General features: G+C 46.3%; 1 protein-coding gene and 1 long non-coding RNA gene across 11 annotated transcripts in view; one reads left to right on the top strand and one right to left on the bottom strand.

The window, feature by feature from the left end:
• The window catches only part of SORBS1 (sorbin and SH3 domain containing 1), a 204,108-nt gene that overhangs the window by 159,770 nt on the left and 21,945 nt on the right, over positions 1-22,393 (top strand). For 9 of the 10 annotated variants that reach the window (XM_060101735.1, XM_060101746.1, XM_060101755.1 and 6 more), the window contains 7 exons: positions 6,300-6,472; positions 9,128-9,213; positions 12,201-12,368; positions 16,332-16,378; positions 20,026-20,140; positions 20,283-20,408; positions 21,906-22,100. In XM_060101735.1, coding sequence (XP_059957718.1) covers positions 6,300-6,472; positions 9,128-9,213; positions 12,201-12,368; positions 16,332-16,378; positions 20,026-20,140; positions 20,283-20,408; positions 21,906-22,100 — 910 coding nt within the window. Of the gene's footprint in view, positions 1-6,299; positions 6,473-6,994; positions 8,465-9,127; positions 9,214-12,200; positions 12,369-16,331; positions 16,379-20,025; positions 20,141-20,282; positions 20,409-21,905; positions 22,101-22,393 lie in introns of all 10 variants that reach the window. The other variant, XM_060101726.1, reaches the window with a different exon arrangement.
• The window catches only part of LOC132492346 (uncharacterized), a 94,163-nt gene continuing 88,193 nt past the window's right edge, over positions 16,424-22,393 (bottom strand). Inside the window, exon 5 of the long non-coding RNA XR_009532804.1 lies at positions 16,424-21,997. This is a non-coding gene — a long non-coding RNA (uncharacterized LOC132492346). The remainder of the gene's footprint in view (positions 21,998-22,393) is intronic.

A 22,393-nucleotide genomic window follows, 5' to 3' on the forward strand; every position in this document is an offset into this window, starting at 1 on the left:
AGGTGAGGAAACAAGCACAGAAAGGTAGTGTGTGCCCAGGTTCCACAGCTGTGTGTGGCAGAACTACCACCAGAGTAGGAGCGATGACGTTCTAGGCCAGGAGGCTGCCAAGATCTGCTGGTGGCGGCAGTAAAGTCTCACCTGCACGGGTACCGATTCAAACCTGGGTAATCAGTCAACCAAAGGCGTGCTGGGGGTTACTGTTCTGAGTGGTTAAAGAAACAACATAACCATTTGTGTAACAGTGTGTTAGCAGGATTGAGGGGGACTCATGCAGACTTTTTAAAAGAGCAGATTGCTTTCAGACACTCTGAGTACGGGTGTACATAGATATTTGATGTGTTAATTTACCAAGCACTGTATTTGTATCATGGAAATAGGTCCAGAGGCCTCTGTTTTTCAGCCATAGCCCAGCTCTCATGAAACACTTGACAGGAATAGATGAGCTTTTCCCTCCTGCTGTTCTTCCATGTGGGGATTTTTCAGTCATTCAGGCTTGGTTTTCTCCCAGTTTGTTCAAATGAGTTAGGTTTTTCCGTATTTGGAATTGGTGAAGAGTCAACATAAGTGCAGTGCCTGATACATATGAAAATGCACAGTAAGTGTTTGTTGAATAAATGAACGCATCTGTGAATCTTAATGAACTAGAATCCAACTTGCTTAGCACTGAGGCAGGCTGCTTGTGAACTGAATCTGGCCCCTTTCACTGCATGGACACGAAACGTGAAAGAAACGTTGGCAAGGCTTGACTTAACCCAAGGGCTGAAGAAAGAGGAGTCACCGATAGCCCAGGATCAAAAACTCTGTGGTCACTGGAGAAGTGATGGTGTTGCCTTAAATCTACTTTCACATCTTGAGCAGACTGCAGTTTAGCATTTTATTAGCATGATTCCATATCACAGTATTAGAAGAACCTGGGAAGAGAAAGGAAGAAATTCACCCATAGCCCCAATATCCTAATACAACATCAGTCCTTCCTCTCAAAAAATATATCTTTCATACTTGTAATCACAGTGTATGTCCCATTTTGAATTTAATTCCCTGGGGTTATCAGATCTATAAGTCAGTGGTGTATTTTCATCATGACTTATCATTTCGGCATTGATTGGCACGAATACATTTTTTTGCCTAACCAAAGAGCTTTACTCTATTTGGCCAGCAGGTGGCACTCAAGAACAAGCTGCTCTTTCCTAAATGGTGATGGTCCACTAGAGAAAACATTATTTCCCTTAATCCATCGTAAGATCAAAACACAAATCATTACCTGAAGAGCTACATGAAAGATTAGAGACTCCCCTGGGCCTTAAAAATGTCAGAAATCTGTGTGCTTTTAGGCATGTAATTTCATAGAATCATTTTTTCCGCTAATATGTATTTGGTGAACAACAGTGCTAGACACCAGGCATACAATGATTCATAAGATAAACTGCCTGGCCTCAAGGGGCTCAGAATGTTATTGGGAAATTACACACTTGTACATGACAATCAGAATGCAGTGTGGTAAATTCAATGATGGGACCCAAGAAGGAGTGAGCACCTCTGTTTTGGGGAGAATGAAAGAAAGGTTTTACAGAGCAGCAGCAAATAAAAAGTGAATGACAGTAGCATTACATTATAAATACAAAAAAATTTTTTTCATGCAGTACAAAAGGCTTTAAGATTGTCTAGACTCCCTTCCCCAAAGTCTAGAAACAGTTACTTTCTTTTTTTTCCCTGAAAACACCAAATGGTTTTAAACAGTGAATTCATGAGGCTGGAATTTTTTGTTTTGTCCTCTGTTGAATCTCCACCTAGGAGAGTGTTTGACACTTAGTAGGTGCTGAGTAAATATTTGTGGCATGAATAAAATCAGCAGTGGAATGACGAATTGAGATGTTCTCTAGAAATATCATTGGCAGTGATTTGCAAATATGATTGGAAGGAGTCAGGGCTGCAGGCTCGGGGAGTGGTGCTGTGCTTCCTGCAGAGGTACAGACGAGTGGTCGTGAGCAGTCCCAGGAGGGAGAGAGCAGAGGGATTGATGTGAGCTGTGTCGAGGGCAGGGAGTAAGCAGGACCTGGTGACTGCTTAGGTCTGGGGAGCAAGGGGAGGGAGAAGGGGGTTGATTTCCCTGGCTTTCTGGCTTGGGTGAAGGAAGACAAAGGAACAGGGCTGGGGTTGGTTTGAGACAGGTTGGGTTTAAGATGCCTGAGGACCATGTAGGTGAGGATGTCTAGAAGGCAGTTCAATGTCTGTGTCTAGAACTGAAAAGAAAGGTCTACATAGATTACAGATTTGAGCGTGGATTTCATGGACAGTCTATTTGCACCTTTTAGTTTTGCAGATAAAAGAAATTGAGGCTGAGAGAACCAGATTGTTTCCAAGTTTTTAAACATAGTGGGTTTGCCTCAGCAATCACATTCCTCGTTGGGGCTGGGCTGGAATCACAGCCTGCCAGGACCCTGCCTGTCTCCTCCAGAGCCGTCCTGGTAGCATGATTCAAACAGTTGAGCCTAAGACGATTGCTCTCTTCTCTCACTTTATCCTTTCAATGAGTGTGTTTTTATTGAATCCCCCTTGAAACTCAGCAGCCAGCCCTGCACCTCAGCCAGAGGGTGAGTTCTCCGCAGTGTCCCCCACCCCGGCTTGCTCTTTCCAAGCCGAAAACAGCTCAGCTCAAGCTACTGAGGGCTGAGCTTCTGAATTTGACTTGTTTTGTGAAGCAGTCGGTGGCTGCTAGTCCTGATCGGGCTTTTCTCCATCAGCGTGGCTCATTTTCCCATCTTCTCTGATCTGTTTGAACCCAGTAAAGATCCAGGAACTCTGGGACCTCCTGCAAATGCCTTCACCCCTCTGGTCCTCGGTTTTGGGGACAGTGGGACAAATGATACGTCTTTCCAACATTAGGAGGTCTGATGGAGATGATATATTTAAAAACATTGGTCAAGAGCTTTTAGATGCTGTTTTGAAACAAGGAGCCCCTCAGTTGCAAAGTGTTACACATGTGGAAAAATCATGTTGGCTTTGGTATCAGAAAGAAAACAATTGGCTAGAGCAAATCCATTCTAAGAGGTTTCCTGAGTGCTGGTTTGTTGTTCTGGTGGGGAAGCAGGAAAAAAAATGGTGATAACAGGTGGAGTGAAGCCAGAGGTGGGGTAGTGGCGGGAGGGAGGGAGGTTCTGCCAGCTGGTGCAGTAGAGGCGGTATGGGGTCAGGCAGCTGGTTACCACCGAGGGTCAGCACCAAACAAAGTGAGGAGGAACTAGGGGGGATTGGGTGGGAGGTTCTGACTGAGGCTGAGGCAATTCAAGGGGAAGGACAGCAGAATAGAAACTGCCGTTAAGCACTCCCCCAGTGCCGAGGGAGATCTGGTAACCCCAGACCAAGGTGAGCAGGGCTTTAGAGACGTCCCCTCCCAAAAAGGCTGTTGGTCGGTGAGCCTCAAGGACATCTATGCATGGATCTTAGTTGAGTTTGTACAAAAAAGGAGAAACGTGGTTAAACTGAAAGACAAAATCAGAAAATGCAACCAAAAAGAAGAGGGTGGACTGTGAAGGGGAAATTTAGAAAAGGGGCAGATTTGGTTTTCATTGTGAAATTCAAACTTAAAGCCAGTTCAGAAGAGCTTACATTTATTTAAATTGGCAGATAGTGCCACAACCTTGCAAGTCACATTTAGGGGTCCTTCAGCTCTCTAGCAAGAGGTGACGGTTTTTATTAATCAGAACCTGGGTGGCATCGGTGAACGCCACCTGCAGGCAAAAGCAGGAGAGCCAGAAGCAGCATGGGTGCAGCCATTGTCCCAGAGCCTGCGGGTGAGAGTGGGCACCTCCCAGCAGGGACCACGCAGGCACCAGTAAGGACAGCCAGCCTGAGCTCAGCCTGTAGTTTTTCTCTTTCCACCCCTCTGATGACTCCATGGTCACTGATTTCAGGAGCTAAGAGCCCTCAGTGAATGTGATATAATCCTTATACTTGTAAAAGAATTTCTAAATACACAATTTCGCAAATTAAAGCATATCCTTAATCAGATCATATGTGCCAATTTTTGCTTTCAGAAAATGTGACCTTTTATTCATTCCACAGATATTTATTGAGTATACTCGTGGCCGAGATAGTCTAGTGGGCGCCTGCAAATGAAGAGTGTTTCCCCCATCCCGACCTTTCCAGAGGCCTCTCTCTGAGACACGAACCCTGGAGGGCTGCATGTAGACTCACTTCATTCACATGCCTTTTTTTTTTTTGGCCATGCCGCTGGGCTCACCGGATCTTCCCTGAGCAGGGATTGAACCCATGTCCTCGGCAGTGAAAGTGTGGAATCCTAACCACTGGACCACCAGGGAATTCCCACCATTCACATGCTTTTTGTTCTCAGCTTTCAGGGTTGGTTTTCTTTCCCCTTAGATTCCCAATAATGTTCTCCTGTCTTGGCCGAGGAAAGGGGAAGAGATTTGACCCCCTGACCTAGGCCAGAGATAATGAGGAGGGGCCTGGGAGAGCCCTGATAGCCTGGCAGTCCCCTGAATAGAACACGTGAAGCCCTTAAAGCAGTGGTGGGCACATGGCAAGGGCCCAGGAAGTGGTGGTGACTGGGAGGGGGTGTTACCAGTGCTGGAAGCAATGGAATTGCTCCATTTTGAGGTGGAGACATTGCCTGTCCTCCCACAGAATTTCCACCTCTTTTCCACTTCTGACTCCTGGCTCTGGATACACTTGTCCCGGGGGTGCATTCGTGGCAGGTGGCACTCAGCAGTGATGACGCACACGGAGCTCTAGCATTCTGAAGCCCGGTTTCCCCGTGATGTGCAAGCCTGGGCTCTTGGAAGGTGCCACCTCCTATAGGTGGTAGGGAAATGTTAGAGCGGCCGAGAGTACCGTCTGTGGTGCCCGACACCAAGGTTCAAGTTCCAGTGTGGCCCGTCCACTGACTGCCAGCTTTGATGAGTGCCTGACTCTTCCAGTGCCTCGTCCTCATCTGAAAATGGGGAAAGTAGGACCGTTCACGGGAATTAAAGAGAGAATGATCATCGGGCACTTAGCACAGTGCCCCGCACATAGGCCATCTCACCAAGCATGGTATATGGCTGCTGTTGCCGTCATTGTGTGTAACTCTGGGTCCCCAGAGTCTGCAGGAAGTATAAAAATGATTGTATGGTGATGCATGGATAGAAGGAAAGAGACGGACAGATGTATGAGGAAGCAAATGCAGCCCAGCGTTCCTTGTAGAATCTAGGTTGGGGGTGGTATATGGGTGTTCACTGTTGTAATTCCTTAAACTTTTCTTTCCACTTGATAATATTCATAATAAATATTGGGATGAAGTAATTTCATCAAGCTGTTTACATCTTTAGAGCTGGAAAAATTCCATATTGATACTGGTAGATGGAATTTGGTAGAACTGAAAAGCAGCCTAGCAGGAGCCTGAGTGCTTTTGTGGAAAAGGGGTCATCACTGATCTGAGTGTGTGTGCGTGTGCGTGTGAGCGTGCCCACATGTCAGTGTGTTGGTGGGGGAGGGCATAGAAAACTGGAATTAGGGGCGGGGGAGGGTCCAGCAAGTAGGCGCTCTTAATTTTTTCTGTGCCCCACCTCATTCCAAAAAGGATTTGTGGTAACTTGCAAAAATACCTAGACTTTCAACAAGGTAAAAATAAATGAAGGATATAAACAAGCAATAGTTTTACTCATAATACATGTCATAAGGTGCTGAATACAAATTTTGAAAGCAGTGGATGGGATAAGAATACATAGAATCCCAGCTTCCAGTTGCACCTGGGGGCTGATTTTCCTGGAGACCCAAGGCAGCTGGGCCACCTCCTTTCACTGTTGATTTTAATGCTCCATTGGTCAAAGCACTTGTGAGGAACAACCCAGAAAAATAATCCAGGTGGTGGACTTGAAATGGCCAACTCTGGCTGGCAACATGTCAGAAGCTCCACTCATGTCCTCGACTGTCCCATTTGTGTGCAACCACTGGGCCCCCAGAACCTCCTCCTATCTGGCCCCGCTCCTGCCCTCCATCCCCAGGCAGTGTTTCTCAGAGTTATTCTTTTAAAACACAAGGCAGTCATCTCAAATAGAGCACCTTGCTGTTTAGACACGATTCCTGAGCATTCCGGGGCACCTGTGGGCCTGCCTTGTCTGTAGAGCTCTGTGTCTAACTAAGAATGCCCTTTAGAAGGGACGGTGCTTGGCTGGGATGCCAGGAAGTGTGTTTCCTTGTCCTCAGCTGCTAATGTGCTTTTTAGAAAACTGTTAAAAACACTAAATCCTACTCTCTCTTTTTTTTTCTTCTCTCTTTTAAAATTTCATTGTTCTCAGTGTATATTCTACCAACTTCCACGCGGTGAAGAGGGAATCAGATGGGGCTCCCGGGGATCCTACCAGCCTGGAGAATGAGAGGCAGATTTATAAAAGCGTCTTGGAAGGAGGAGATATCCCTCTCCAGGGCCTGAGTGGGCTCAAGAGGCCATCCAGCTCGGCCTCAACTAAAGGTAACTGGGCGAAGCCTGCAGGCCTCTCGCCCATCCACACGGCTATCAGGATATCTCTCGCCCATCCACACCCATTCCTGGGGTGATGGCAGTGAGGGTGAACCTCCAGCTACTGGGATAAGTTTTGACTTGTTGAGATCCATTTCCAGGCCACTGAGCCCTCCTAGTCCCCTCCCCTAGTTTCTCACCGGCCATTTTTCTTTCTGGTATGAATAGTTTCCCTTCCTTTGAACCCCAACCTTGCTCTCCCTGAAGCATCTCTCTCTTTTTTGTTCTGATTCCCTTTTCTTAGAAATTAGCTGAGCTTTTCCTAACTCTAGCAGGGTAGCCATTTCTCTTTGCATCTTTGCACCTGCTTTGCAGCACAGATTATTTTGCTTCCGGACATCGACTGGAAATTAAAACAAAAAAACAAAAAACCCCTTATGACAAATGAGCATGTTACCTCTCCTTTTTTTTTTTTGTAGCAGCTTCCAGCTTTAACCTAATGGGTCTGTTTATTTTATTCTGCATGCTTTCCAGTGGATCATAAAGGTGGGAATGCTCACATGATTTCTTCATCTTCAGTTCATAGCCGAGCGGTTCACACTAGCAGTGCGTTAGGCCCCGGGTGTAAACACAAGAAACCCCTGTCCGCTGCGAAAGCCTGCATTTCGGAAATCCTCCCCTCCAAATTCAAACCCAGGCTCTCTGCTCCCAGCGCTCTTTTGCAGGATCAGAAGAGCGTGCTGTTGCCATCAGAAAAGGCTCAGAGCTGTGAGAACCTTTGTGTCTCGGTTCCTCTGAATGATTCCAAAAGAGGCCTCCCCCTGCAAGTGGGGGGCAGCGCGGAGAACCTGCTCGTGCGCTCCCGGCGGGACTACGACGGCAGGTCGAGCAGCACCATGAGCCTGCAGGAGTTCAGCACCAGCACCAGGAGGCCCTGCCCACTCTTGAGGAAGGCTGGCCCGCAGTTCACCATGCTCTACCGAGATATGCACCAGATTAACCGGGCCGGCCTCTTCCTGGGGTCCGTCTCCTCCTCCAGTGTGCGGGATCTTGCCTCCCACTTCGAGAGGAGCGGCCTGGCGTTGGCCAGGGGCGAGCTGGGCCCCAGCCAGGAAGGCTCGGAGCACGTCCCCAAGCACACCGTCTCCTCCCGCATCACAGCTTTCGAGCAGCTGATTCAGCGGTCCCGGTCCATGCCGTCGCTGGACCTGTCCGGCAGGCTGAGCAAGTCCCCCACGCCCATGCTGGCCCGGAGCGGCCTAACCTCTGCCCGCTCGGCCGAGTCCCTCCTGGAGTCAACCAAGCTCCGGCCCAGGGAGGCGGGCGGGCTGAACCCTGGGGGCATCTACGCCTCCCCGGCGTGTAGCCGGATGGCGGACCCCACCTTGGGCTTCAGGGGCCTCGTGCCTTCCGAGCCGCTCTCCGCCTGCTCGGACGAGCTGGACCGCTGCTCAAACGTCTCCAGCGACAGCCGAGAGGGCAGCAGCGGCAGCGTGCATGGAGACTTCCCCAAACACCGGCTCAACAAGTGCAAGGGCACCTGCCCGGCCTCCTACACCCGCTTCACCACCATCCGTAGGCACGAGCAGCAGCAGACCTCCCGGCGGCCCGACTGGCGCCCGGATCCCAGGGGGGACAAGGGCACGCTCCTCAGGAACATCTACCTAATGAGCCCCCTCCCTTTTCGGTTGAAAAAGCCCTTCCAGCATTCCCCCAGACAGCTTTGTCCCGGGGACTTCTCGGGCCAGAAGCCAGACCCCCCCAGGGGGTCTCAGCCCCATCAGGACGAGCCCCCCTCCGGGGGGAGGCCCTTGGTTCCCAGACGCCTGTCTTCCCGGCACACCATGGCCAGGCTGAGCCGGATCTCAGAGCCCCCTCAGGAGAGACCCGCGGCCCCGGAGGTCTGCCTGACGGCCTTTAGTAATGGGAACTCTCTGCCGTACTCAGACCGCAGCCTGGACAGGAACAACAACCCCCAAAGTGAACTGGGAACGTCCCTCGGAGGTGGCCTTCTGTGTATTTGCCCAGTCCCACCTCACCCATCTCTCCACTCTGCTTGCTTTGTTTCCTCCTCCCGTGTGCCCTTGGTGCTCATTTTCTGGTCCGTCCTTTGTTTTCTGTTTGTTTTGCTTGGCAATTAATCATGGCTCATAGTGGCTGCACTTCTTTAAAAACAGATTCCCCCATGTCATTTAGACTAACCACCAAACTCTGTTTCGAAAGAAAAATTGGCCGTTTAGCTCATCTGAGAAATGTGTTCATTTGAACTCCTGAACCCCTTGAAGTTCACACCAATCCCAATTCACCCTGAGGTTTTTTGAGAGGCAGCCTCTCTCGGTGGCCCTGTGTATGTGTGTGTGAGTGTACAGTGTGTGTCCCTGTAAGATCCTGCACGCCTCTTAATAGGGACACTTTTCAAAGACGGTCCTCTCTTTGCTCACCTTTTGCCTCTGATTAGTTTTCTTTGTATGAAACTAGTTCACAGGTAAATCCAAAAATCGGGAGGGGGAGGGCATTTGGTTTTTCTTCCTTCAGAATTTGAATACTGACCACCAGACAACGATGGTACAAACTTGATATTTGTCATGGATGAAAGGTGAAATCTTTTCCCAATCTGGTTTCCCACTAAATCTTTGCCTGTTTTAACTTTACTTTATTGTTTTGAAGATTCAGAATCACCAAGGCATTTTATACCAGCTGATTACTTGGAGTCCACAGAAGAATTTATTCGAAGACGTCATGATGATAAAGAGGTAATCGCCCCCTTTGAAACCTCTTAGCTCTTGTGCAGATAAAAATATGAAGGAAGTAGGCATTCAGGGAGGTGGCATGGCCTAGCAGTTAGAAGCCAACATGGGGATTTTCACAGGTGACTTTTTATATGACATGAGCTCGGTCACTCCTCTTTTAGTCCACTTTTCCAAAGAGCAGGACTGATTTTCCCCAAGGTGCTAAGTTCCAAATGCCAAATCTGCCCGGGAGGATCAGAGAGAGCTTGCCCACCACTGCATTCAGTGCCTCTTAAGGGGAACCTAGAGTCCTTGCCCCTAACCCCCGCCTTATTACTCTCCAGGGAACTCCATCCCCTATTGGCACAAAGCACAGTTCATATTGAGAAATATGCAGTAGGAGAAAGAGGAAACTGAAAAAGAATAATGCCGATGATACGTTTTATAAAAACAGTTTGAAGAAGTTGCCTTTAACTCAGAAGAAGAGAGATACCCCAATAAACGTTGATAACCCCTCTCCCCACCAGAACTTCAGGATATAGACCTTGTCCTGCAGCTACTGAAATGTCTGTACTGCAGTGATCTGACTGAGGGGGCCAGGAAAGGAACGCGTTCTCTTGGGATTTAGGAAGAGGTAGTTCTGCACATCAGCTAAATGGGCAAAATCACAAGCTGCTGTTGTGATGAAGCATTATCATGAGGCGTGTTTTCTAGACTTCGCATTCCCGGAAGAAAGGGTCCTATAGCTTAAACAAGCTCTGATGAGTGTTTTCTTGCAATGAAGAGATGGAAGAATTGCTTTGAACCTGGTGGCAGCAAGGGAAGGTGTTCATGTGTATGCAGCTCTGTCCCTTTCCCTGTAAAGTCTGAAGCCCTTTTTCGGTGTTGTGCTGTTTTGTTGAGTTGGTTTCAGAGCTTAGGGGGATTTTCCTTAAGGATTTAGGGTAAGGCTGACATTGAAGAGAGCTGGAGGGTACAGTCATTGCTGCCAGCTAGAGAGACAAAGGACAAATAAAACCACAGCTCTGCCCTTCTCCGGGCACAGTACAGACAGTGCTTAGTAAGACATTTGCGCCTGTCTGTGAAAAGAAACAGGAGGAAGCATTTGATGGACAGAATTATTTGTGATAACAAGGTGAAAAGCTCACAATGGACATCCATCTGGCCACAGAACAGACTCCTTTTTGTCACTGTCACTGAGATATAAGATTCTACCTATCGAAGCCTGGCCTGCTATGATGAGGGAAGGTGACATTCCATTTCAGGATTATAAACCCTAGCACCCAACATGGAAGGTTCTGTGCTAGAATTGTTGCCTACCACATGGGAAGCAGGTTTTACTTTGCTGGTTTAGCAGTTCAGAGGGTGAGCAGCTTGTTTCCTGAATAACGCTGGCTCACAGATCCTCGGGTCTTTATCCCTGTTTTTTGGCTTATGTGTTTAAACTGTGGGAATGATGGACCTGCTGAGGTCAGATCCACACACTGGGTAGGGAGCTCTGCTTCCCTCGCATCTGTCCATCCCCATTGCTACAGAAACAACTCACAGGTCCCAGCTCAGGGAATGCCAGTCCTGGCATTTTTCCATGCAAGTGGCTTATTATTAACATTGATGATAATGGCATTTCAGCAAACAAGAGCCTGTCAGTCTTGGAAGGGACATTAGTGGTCACCTGGGCAATTCCCTTGTTTCATCCAGGAAAGGACTGCCACAGGACAGTGGCTTGCCTCGGGCCACATAGCCAGTTCCCTTGTACCAGAGGCAGGGCTGGAAACCAGGGCTCTACCGTGCTTCACAAAGCACCTTCTCCCATCTTTTCTCGTTTCATCTTTACCACAACTTACTTACCTGAGCGCTGGAAATCCCACAGCCATTTGACGAGTTATTGCTTTATTACTGGTAGACCCTGGAGAAGAATAGAAAAATGGACCCACCATCCTTTGGGGCTAGGCGTCACTTAAGGCATTTAATTACCTGCTGGGAGAAGACTAATGCTTTATTGAGAATGCTCAGGTATGAGCATTCTCAATATGATTGAAGGTATGATTGGTATGGAGTAAGAAAACACATTAAAATTCTCTTCCATAGGGTCCTTTCAGTAGGCAATGAGGACATTTAGTTAAATGGAACGTTGTTTAATTATTTGAAAAGGCCTTTAAAAATAGAAATAGATGACTATTTCCTTAATTTAGGAGAGAATATTTCTTCTAAACCCAGGTACCATTATTCTTAGTTTATCTCCTATATTTATAGTCTACCTCACTCCCTTAAACTCAGTTTCATTTCACCTAAGGAAGAAATAGTTAAGTAGGAAGTACAAGGTAAGTGATGCTTTCTGTCAGCCACATAAATAGCCTTTGGTGCATGTGCTGAGGCCTCCTAACAATTGTACTCGGAGGAAGGGTTGGCTGGCCTAGGAGAAGGGGTGCCACGTTTTCTGAAATGGGTATCTCTACTCTCTTGAGCATAAAGTAGCAGGAATAGGAAGCACAAAGATGACCTGCTTGCCATAGAACCGCACAGTAAAAGCCCACAGCAGTTTTAATAGCCTGATCTGAGCAGGAGGCATCAGCCAGCCCCGGTCCCACTATGGGAACTCATCACTGCCTGAGTGAGGGAAGGATAGCACTTCCAGCCTCCCACCATGCTTCATGCTCGTGAATGCTCCGGACGGACCCCCTGGATGCCCTGGTCTTGGCCGCCTTGTATCAGGAGGCAGGAGGCTTTTGGCTGAGCTGGGAGATAGTCTGCAGACAGCATAACCGTATGGGACCCAGCATTCCCCGCATCCCAGTGCTCCCCCGGTTTCTCCCCGCAACGCTGTCTCCTCCCTACACAGAGCGCACGTGGGTGGGTACAGTGGGAACCTTGCAGTTGCGGCCATAAAGCCCCCCCAACATCTGTTTCCTCCCTATTGACCCAGCACCTTTTTCCTTAGTTGTTTTTGTTGGCAGTTTTCCAATACCCTGGACCAGATGATTCACAGCCCATTTTATGCAATTTCATGGCAGAAACTTTTAGCGGACCAGAGACGACTTAAGCGTGAGCAAGAAGAAGCCGATATTGCAGCTCGACGCCACACGGGCGTCATTCCGACGCACCATCAATTTATCACTAATGAGCGCTTTGGGGACCTCCTCAATATAGACGATACAGCAAAAAGGAAATCTGGGTCAGAGGTCTGTTTTGGTCACCTCGATCTGCTGCTTGACCCAAAGCAATATTTGCCTTCCCTCGGCATTGCCCTCTGTAGGCCAAATTACCTCTCCAGACAGCATCTGTCATCCTGGCTTCCCTTAGGCTTGCTTTGGCTCTTCTCTGGCTGGTCGGTGGACATGATTCCCATTATGTCCTGTGCTCTGTATGTCCAAGCATGCCTGGCTGCGGGACCGGGATCTGCTGGCGCACAACCTGAATGCATGCCTTAGAGCATCGGCTGCCTTCATGAGCCTGGTCTTCTCCATCTGCATTTTATCATGAGACTGTGTTGCCTGTGCACTCTGCTTAGAAACCTATACCTTAGTTCATATGCATTAGTAGCTATGGTGTGGACAATTGCGAGGTTCTTCTTTGAAGAGATGGTTTAGTGAAACTTGTATTACATGCAATACTGCCACTTGGTATCCTACGACGATTTAATTGAAGTGTTCAGTAGAGCTGAAGCCTCACTGAGGAATTTTGAAAGCCAAACCGTTTTGCAGTTAGGGTAAGCCATGGAGGGTAAGAGCTCTCTGAGAGGGATTTCCTTTGTTGCCTTAATTTTGACATTTCTCAGCTGAAATTATGAAACTTAATATTATACTAGGAACAAAGAAGTACAAGCCTTTGAAGTGATTTTCTCCAGGCCTTGGCCTCCTGCGTGAAGGTCAACATATTGAAATTCTTGTGCTGGCCAAACGCTGCAGCTTGCATCAGCGTTTGTTTTGCCACGTGATCCTTAAGTAGCCCTGCTGAAGATTAGCTCCTTTCAGGGAAGCCTGTGTGTCTGGGGCTTGGGGAGGATTGGGGACGTGGGGCAGTGACACCGAAGTATATACAGTTGTATAATCGTTCGGTGTAATAGCCAATTAAATACTCATGTCTCTATCTTTTGAGTGACAGAGGCCCCGCTGGCTGTTCATCCAATGGTTTGGATTTTGTTTTCTTTTTTAAAGAAATAGAAGGTGACTGTAACAAAGAGAGAAAAGGGGGAACCAGACTAGAAGAAGGAAAGCTGGGGAGGGGAAAGAGACTCTAAGGTGATAGAGAAAAATAAAATGTAATGAGGGGGAGGCAGAAATTAGCAGGAGTTACTCAGATGCAAGTGAAGGACAACCACCAGCCCTCAGCATTCCAGCTCCTGAATACCACCCTGTTCTGAAGGCTCTAGTGATGGGTTATCCTCATTCCCAGGCCTACCTGGTTGTGAGTGATGGAGAAGATGGGAACATGCAAAGGCACCCTAGGGCTGCCTACCCCACGTGTAGATAATACGCGCAAATGAAATGCAACCAGGGCACAATAACCATGGACAGAGGCAGGCAAACTCTGCCTAACCTGCCTTGCCTCCCTTCTAGAGCAGAGGTTCTCAAACTTAAGTGTATCACAGTCCCCTAGACGCTTGTTAAAATACAGGTTGCTGGGCCCCATCCACCAAGTTTCTGATTCTGGGGCGGAGCCTGAGAATTTGCATTTCTGAGCAGTTCAGGGACCACATTTTGAGAATCACTGCCCTAGATGTTGACTGACAGACATGGGACAATAAAGACCAATGAGTCCCAGGTACACCAGGCTATGTAGATGTACTTCTGTACCATTCAGTAAAATTTGGATGACCACTAATTTGCCCAGGACCCTGTGAGGGGATAGAAACAAGACTCAGACTGTGCCCTTGGGAAGCTGGCAGTCTAGTGGAAGAGGCACCCTCAGAACAGTTACCTCTGTTGCAATAAGTAACACAATGCCTTGGGAACCAGAGGAGGAAAAGATAGATTCAGCCTCAGGAAGATGGAGGAAGATAAAGAAGGAGATGATGCTTTGTATAGGCAATATGACTCATATAATATGTCTTAAGAGTTCAGTGGAATCAGTGTTTCTCAGTCTTGAATAATGTATGGATTCCCTTGGATGAAAAAAATTTTCACCAACCCGATTGGGTTGACCTAAGCCAATTTACAAATTAAATAGTAAACTGTACACCTGTACAATTTTTATTTAATAATTATAGATTTAAATGAGAACTGATTAATATTCATGTCTCTTATCTTTTGAGTGACAGAGGCCCCACTGGCTGTTCATCCAATGGTTGGGTTTTATTAATTGATGTTGATACAATTTTGCCTGAACTCAGTTGCCACTCAGAGTGTGAATATCGTGCTATTTTGGTAATCATTTTTTTAAAGTTCATACAGCTTTACAGCTGGCTGTCAACCAGCCCCCCCCCGCCCCCCACTTTTTTACATTGGAATCACTGAAATTTTTGTGCTTAAAACGTTGGTCATTTGGCCTTCTCTTGTGAACTTGTCGTTGATCATTAACTCCACATTTGTTCTTTTCTTATTTGCTTACAACTGTTGAATTATGCTCTTTGGTCACAGACAGGCATTGAAATCTGTGACATTGATTATAAGGTCATTCAGTTGACTTCTAATATGTATGGTAGATAGATGGAAATATCACATGAAAATGCAAAATTAAAAAAAAAATTCCTGTGGGGAATTCATGGCCTTAAAGAAGATCCCTATAAGACCCCAGCTTGAGGAACCTAGAAATATGGGGCATTTCACTAAGGGATCAGGATCTAAAACTAAGCTTGATGAAGCTTCTAAAAACCATTTTTTTCCTCACATAGAGTCTCCCATTTTTCCCCTCTGCTTTGTCCATGCCTTCTAATATTGAAGAGGAAGTATGTAATTTAATTTTCATCACATTGTTTCCCTATACCAGAAAGTTATAGCAGTTGAAAAGGGTGGAGCTGCTTATGGCTGGGGCAGCATTATACTGGCAGCTGAAAACCGCTTGCTCTCATGATTTCTCCCCTCTACCTTTCTTTTTAAATTCCCCACTTAAAAAAAAAAAATTCCCACTTTTTTAATGGTGGGGAAGAAAGATGTACAAATAAACATGGTAAGTAAAAGGGAACTTTTTGCTCTCTTTGTTGGAATTGGAGATGAAGAAATTCCAGATAGAGAAGGGGTGTCTAGACAAGGTGCAGCAAGTAGATTTGCCTGACTGGGACAGGAAAAGTGTCATAGGAGATAAAGGCCGTTAGGTATGAGTGGGGAGAAATGACCCAAAGGCCTTAACCCACCTCAGGAATTGAGAGTTGATCTGAGGGACAGTTGAGAGACTGGGCCAACTTCAGAGCAAGGAAGAGATGTGATGGAGGTATTTGAGGAATGTTATTTGTGCTCCTGAGTGACAGTAGATTAGAGTGAGGAGAACTGAAGTCAAAGGAAGCTTTGTGCCTGTGGGAAACAGAGGTCAGACCTGAGTGGGGTTGTGGAAGGGAGGGAGGGAGGGTTGGCGTGACTTAACGACAGGCTCGATGAGAAAGTGGAGATGGGGGCTGTGGATGACTTCCAGGCTTGGGGGGTCTAGGAGGAGAGGGCTACCTAACAAGAATGGAAGCCTCGAAGGAAGAGCATGAGCTCAAGGCTCGCTTTATCTGGCTTTTTGGATGATTTCACAGACCTTGAGAAATATGTGGCGTTGGAGGTGATGTGAGAAGTCATTCAGGGTTCATTTACTTGCAGGTCATAATTTAAGTCAGGCAAAGAGAACATGTTCCCCAAAGACTAAGACAGTAGATAAGGAATGTCTCAGGACTTCTGGCTGGGTTTTTTTGTTTGTTTGTTTGTTTGTTTGTTTGTTTTAAATAGTGGTGTCAGCCTTGGGGACCAGCATTTCAACTTTAGGACTTTCCTAACCATCTCTTCCCCAAATCTGCCCCTCTGTAGGGAGGTCCTCATACGTGGCATAGCTGATTGAACATCCATGTGCTCTGCTAAGGTCAGACAAGTAGATTTCTGCCCAGATTTCGACACCAGAGTAAACTGGTTAGGGTGGATTTTTCTGCTTTGCTTTCCGGAAACTTGTAAACGTGTGTCCTTTTCATTATACATAAATTGTGATTTTAACTTGTCATTGTTTCCTGTGTTTAGATGAGACCTGCCAGAGCCAAGTTTGACTTTAAAGCTCAGACACTAAAGTAAGTGCCACCAGTCATATTCATTTATTTTAACTGCCTCTTTGAAACACAGAAGTTCACTCATAGAGAAGAGTGGGAGAAAATAACAAGAAACCGTAGTTCTTAGATTTTACTATGTGCAAGCGCCATTCAAAGTACTTTACGTATGTTAACTCATTCATCCCTTATTGGAACCCTGTGGGGTTGGTGCTATTGTTTGTTATTTCCCTGGTAGTCATGGGGAAACCAAGATTCTGCAAGGTTAAGGAACTTGCCCAAGCTGGTCAGCGATGGAGTCGGGATTCAAATCCAGGTAGCCTGGTGCCAGAGCCTGGGCTCTCACCTCTGTGCTGCTCTGCTACTTCCTTTGTAGGGACTCAGTTTGCTTCATTAAGTGGTGGCTTGATCTGACTTTCTCTACGGAAGGAACCAGAACCAGTCTCTAGGAAGATAACTTTGCCAGTTTTGCTACAACATCCCAAGAGATTAAAGGCTTATGTGAACCCACAGGAGACCAGCATTTCTCTAAGTATGTTCCTCAGAGTGCTGGCTCTGTAAATATTTCTCAAATAGTGTTCCATCCTAGAAATGAGTCTGGGAACCACTGCATCCTATGTCTGTACCTCCTGCCCCTCCTTGAAGAGAGACTTTGCTATTGACATATTAACGGCTCTCTAGAAGTTTTTCAATAAAGAAAACTAATTAGCTGATTTAGCCAATGTTACCTAAATTTAGATGACCAGAAAACCTTTCCACTTTCCGTAGAATGAAATTTGAGAAATGACTGGGTTCCTAGAGGAACTTGCTCACTTCATATCTAATTATGGATTAAAATGGGCTGTGAGTGTTCATTGGCAACAGTGAACAGCAGCCATCCTGCTGTCCTGGTGATGAAAGGGGAAGGAAAGCCCTCCATCCTTGGACGCTGGGAAATGCTGCGTGGAGGCTGCTCAGCTGTGGTTCCAATCTCCTCCAACACAAAATGAGTGACTAGCCTACTGTTTCCAGAACCTAGGCACAAATCTGGTGCATTTGGCTTTGCCTGTAATTACTCCAGTGCTTTAGCTTGTCACCTAATGAGAGGTGGTGGCATAACGTGCTGGGTTGATTATGGGCTCTAGAGTCAGGAAGTCCTGGGTTTGAATCCCGACTATGCCACTTATTGCCTCTGATATGGGCAAATCACCAACCTCTCCACCTCAAATTTCCTCATCTGTAAAATGGGCATAAAAATGCCTCTCTTGCAGGGCAGCCAAGGTAATACTTGTAAGATATGTTGCATAGTGTAGCAAAAGCGTCCCCCTCCTTTTTTAAAACCAGAGACCTCTGGTTATTAAAAAAAAAAAAAAAGTTATGTAAATTAATTTTTTAGTTTAATCAAGAGGTACCTTTTCCTCTTTTTTCTTTGAATCAAGAAAGTTCCATGTAGTCATTGAATGGTATTGTGATATTACATTTAGCTAGATTTCATTTAAAAATCCTCACAAATAGAACAGATGAGAAGGCTAAGATAGACAGAACTCATCACCATTTACCAACGTTGCTCATGCTGGGACAGGGCTCCTTCCTCCTGACCCAGTGCTTTCATGGTACCACGTTGCCTCCCAAGAAAAGTTAATAAAACTTTTTAAAGAGAAAACGAAAGATCCATAGACTTGAGTATTTTAAACATCTCCAGTCACTGGGTTCTGTTTTCCTCCATAGTATGTTACTCAAAAAAGTGTTCTATGGGAGCGCTCGTTTCAACCAAGTTAAACAGGTTTCTGTCCCACAGGGCTTCCTCCAAGCTTCCACTGTGCTAATGTACGTGGTGACACTCCAGAAAAGATCTAAAGTACATCATATTATTGTTTCCCAAACCTTGTTATTACCAGACCTTGCCATGTGCCTAAATGACCTGAGAGTCACTTAGGGTGGCAGAGTTTGGAGCCTGCGGATCTCCAGCAGGGGTGGATATTCTGAGGGTTCTGCTCATCTGTGTGTCCATAGTTGGGAGTAAATGGAGGGGAGGATTCAGAACTCCCCCAGGGAGGGCTGTGGCAAGAATTTGGCCAAAGACCTTCTTTCCTCCAGAGACAAATGCCCCGGATCCCCTTCACAGGCCTCTTTAGGGTTAGAATCCTGCCTACCAGTGCAAGCCCCACACAGGCTGCCTTGTTCTCTCATCCAGCACAGTGCTGACTTTGTGTGAGGTTTTCCAGATGTGACCCTTTGTTTAGCCAGCATCCCTCACGTACCGTGGGACTTCCTGGCACACTGCAAAGCAGGCACACCCCCTCCAAATTGCAGTCAGAGTCCTGTCTTTACATGCTGTTGGTTTGAGGCAAATGGAAAAGATGTAGGTCATTTTTTTCTTTTTTTTTGGCTGCGTTGGGTCTTCGTTGCTGCGCACGGGCTTTCTCTAGTTGCGGCGAGTGGGGGCTACTCTTCGTTGCGGTGCGCGGGCTTCTCCTTGCAGTGGCTTCTCTTGTTGTGGAGTACGGGCTCTAGGCGTGCGGGCTTCAGTAGTTGTGGCACTCGGGCTCAGTAGTTGTGCCTTGCGGGTTCTAGAGCGCAGGCTCAGTAGTTATGACGCACGGGCTTAGTTGCCCCATGGCATGTGGGATCTTCCTGGACCAGGGCTCGAACCTGTGTCCTCTGCATTGGCAGGCAGATTCTTAACCACTATGCCACCAGGGAAGCCCCATTTTTTTTTTTTTTAATGCAAGAAAATTTCAAGGTACAGTTTTTGTGTTGCTTAAAATGTATCTTTCTCTCTCAGTTTTTAAAATGGAGTCCTGGTTAGCGGTTAACATATTATTGAGGCAAACAAAGGGATGTGTATGGAAAAGTTGAAAAGGGGCGTGAAGAACATTTGAAGGAAAATCCACTTTTCTTTCCAAGATCCCTTTTCCATGTTGAAAAGAAAGTGAACTAACATTTACTGAGTGTTAACTATGTAACAGGCACCGTGCTAGGTGTTTTATTTGTAGTTTGTCGGTGAATTCTCCAACAACTCTAAGTTAGCTCCTATTTTCAGATAAAGAAAGTATCTCAGAGAGATTAAATATCTTGCCCAAGGTAGCAGAGCTGGTAAATGATATAACTGGGTTTTGAACCCAGATCTGCCTAATATCAGAGCGTTTCTACTGCATGATGGATGGATGGACGGATGAATGGGTAACGAAATGAGTGGTGGATGGATGGCTAAATGGATAGAATGATAAAAGGATATCAGTATGTCACAAACAATTTGTGGGTAATTTAAATGTCATGGGTAATGAAGGCATGCATTTCTAGGGCATAGAAGAGGGTAGTGAAAGTATCTAGAAGGAAACATTTTTCATTAATGAACAGCAGCTAAGACTGCTGGGTGCATCACTGTGTGTTACATAAATATTCTGAGCATAAGACAGCATATTGACAAAAAATACGAACTAATAAGGTGTCTGAGCACTTTCAAGTGGTTGTCAGTCTGAAAGTTAACCTTCATCCCACAAGACTGGAAAAATGCCAAATATGCTGCAGTTTCCTGAACAGTGGGGTTCTCGCATCCACATATGGAGCCGCCTCTCCCGTAACTTGTCCCGTTTGACCTCACTCGAAGTCTCCTTTTGCTAAAACAAGGAGCATCTTAATCTTACACACATTGGGACATCTGATAAGATGCTGTGACCCTCTGTCCACAGGGAGCTCCCTCTGCAGAAGGGAGACGTCGTGTACATTTATAAGCAGATCGATCAGAACTGGTATGAAGGAGAGCACCACGGCCGGGTGGGAATCTTCCCCCGCACCTACATTGAGGTACTCTGGCTCTTTCTCTTTCTAAGGAAAAGCCTGGTTGTGCCCAAAGCGCAATTCATTTAACTTGTGTTTTGTTTCCTCCTTTCATTTCTCTGCTTTCTTCTCTTTTCCATTCTCCTTTGCCTCTTTTTTCCTTTCTCAGCTTCTTCCTCCTGCTGAGAAGGCTCAGCCCAAAAAGCTGGCACCAGTGCAGGTTCTGGAATATGGCGAAGCTATTGCCAAGTTTAACTTTAATGGTGATACACAAGTAGAGATGTCCTTCAGAAAGGTAAGCTGCCCTCTCATCCCATGCCCGGGGGCCCCGCTGGGTGGCGCTGTCGTTGTGGGGATGGGGCACTGCAGCGGTGGCCATTGTGGTGAGGCTGTCGTGCCCCCAAGCTCCGTGCCCCATCCAGGATTGCACAGAGGGCAGTTGGAGGATTTCTGCCATGAAGTATTAAAAAAAAACAAACCCTACATTGAGTTCACTAATGAAAGGTCCATGATTTCTCACAGACCTACCTCTTTTGTAAACCGTATTCAGTGTTTATCGAGCACCTAGTAATGTGAGAAGTGCTGTGTTGGTAACTAGGTGGTACAACATTAATGTGGACAAAGGAAGTCCAGGAGAAGTTTGAGAAACTTTGAAGCCAAGAGTCATAGGTTATCAGCTGTGTGGCTTTGGGGGAGTTAAATAATTGTTCAGAGCTGCGATTTTTCATATGTAAGATGAAGATAAATGGCCCTCTTCCAGAGCTTCTGTGAGAGGATTTAATGAAACAGCCTCAGTGAAGCCCCCAGTGTGACACGTGGCATCTGGTTGGGGCTCACTGAGCAGGAGATGACAGTGTTATCATTGCCTTCAAGGCACTCATGCTTATTTTGAACACAGTTAAGCTGTGCAGAGACACTGTCCTTCCCACGAATTCAGACGCTCTCTTTACATGCCAAAGTTCTCTACTGGCTGAAGGTATTAAAGTTACTAATTTTACTGAGGATTGAGGGAAGTGAGCTTATGCCTTGGAAAACAATGAGCCAGCTTATAGAAAAGAGAAACACTGGAAGCAAACTAATGGCCCTACATCGGGAGACCAATAATTAAACCATTATATGTGTGTACAATAGAACATCCTGCAGTGCGCCATTAAGCTGTGCACCGCCAGGAAAAATGTAGAATTATATTTCTTGATAAAGAAGGAGGTTCACTGTATGTTATTGAGTATAAAAAAGCAAGTTGGAAAGGGGAATAGAGTGCATATTCAGTTTTCATAAGAAAAAAGTATGTGCAAGTCTAATTCACATGGCATTATCTACACCAAAATATTAACAGTGGTTACCCCCCAAAGTGATAATATTATGGTAATGATTATTTTCTGCCTCATGTTTATATTTTAATTTTTCTGTAATAATACAGGAAAAAATAAAATTACATAAAAAAAAGAAAAAGAACCCCAAAAACCTTTACCTTAGAGAAGAAGATTGGATATCTGTCTGTTTTGCATTAGATGAGTCAAAAATACTATGTTTGCCTGTTAGCCTGAGAGAATGAGTCTGACCTTCTCCTTTACCAAAATATGTAAAGACCAAGCTTAACAGCCTCCAGGTATCTCTACTGCTGTTAACATCTCCATCCCAGTGATAACTAATTCCATGCAGGTCTAGCAAAGAAGGTTTTTCTGAACAAAGAATGTAATAAATAAGGCAGGAGAGCACAAGGTACAGGCAGGGGCCTCAGACGTGCCAAGGCCTGCAAGGACAAGGACCCTTGCCTTTCTGTGTCTTGCAGGGCGAGAGGATCACGCTGCTCCGACAGGTGGACGAGAACTGGTACGAAGGGAGGATCCCAGGGACATCCCGGCAAGGCATCTTCCCCATCACCTATGTGGACGTGATCAAACGGCCGTTGGTGAAAAACCCCGTGGATTACATCGACCTGCCTTTCTCCTCCTCCCCAAGTCGTAGTGCCACCGCAAGCCCTCAGGTACCTAAGCTTCTCGCCACTGGTTTTCACACTCAGCACGACAAACCTCAGTGCTAATAGCACACAGCCCCTCTGGGGTGGTTCTGCAATACTGTGATTAAGAACCATCTGCAGCAGTGCCGAGTATACACACCAGGGTTTGTTTTCATGTGTACAAATGGCATTTTTCAAGAACTTGGTGGGAGAAATATTATCTTGGGGAAAAGGAAGTGCTTAAGGTGATTGCTCTGGGGATAAGATGATTAGGGGGAGAGAAATAAGCGCCATTATCAGTTGGTCCAAAACTCTGTTCT

The sequence above is a fragment of the Mesoplodon densirostris genome, chromosome 1, assembly GCF_025265405.1.
Source record: "Mesoplodon densirostris isolate mMesDen1 chromosome 1, mMesDen1 primary haplotype, whole genome shotgun sequence".
Classification (NCBI taxonomy): Eukaryota; Metazoa; Chordata; class Mammalia; order Artiodactyla; family Ziphiidae; genus Mesoplodon; species Mesoplodon densirostris.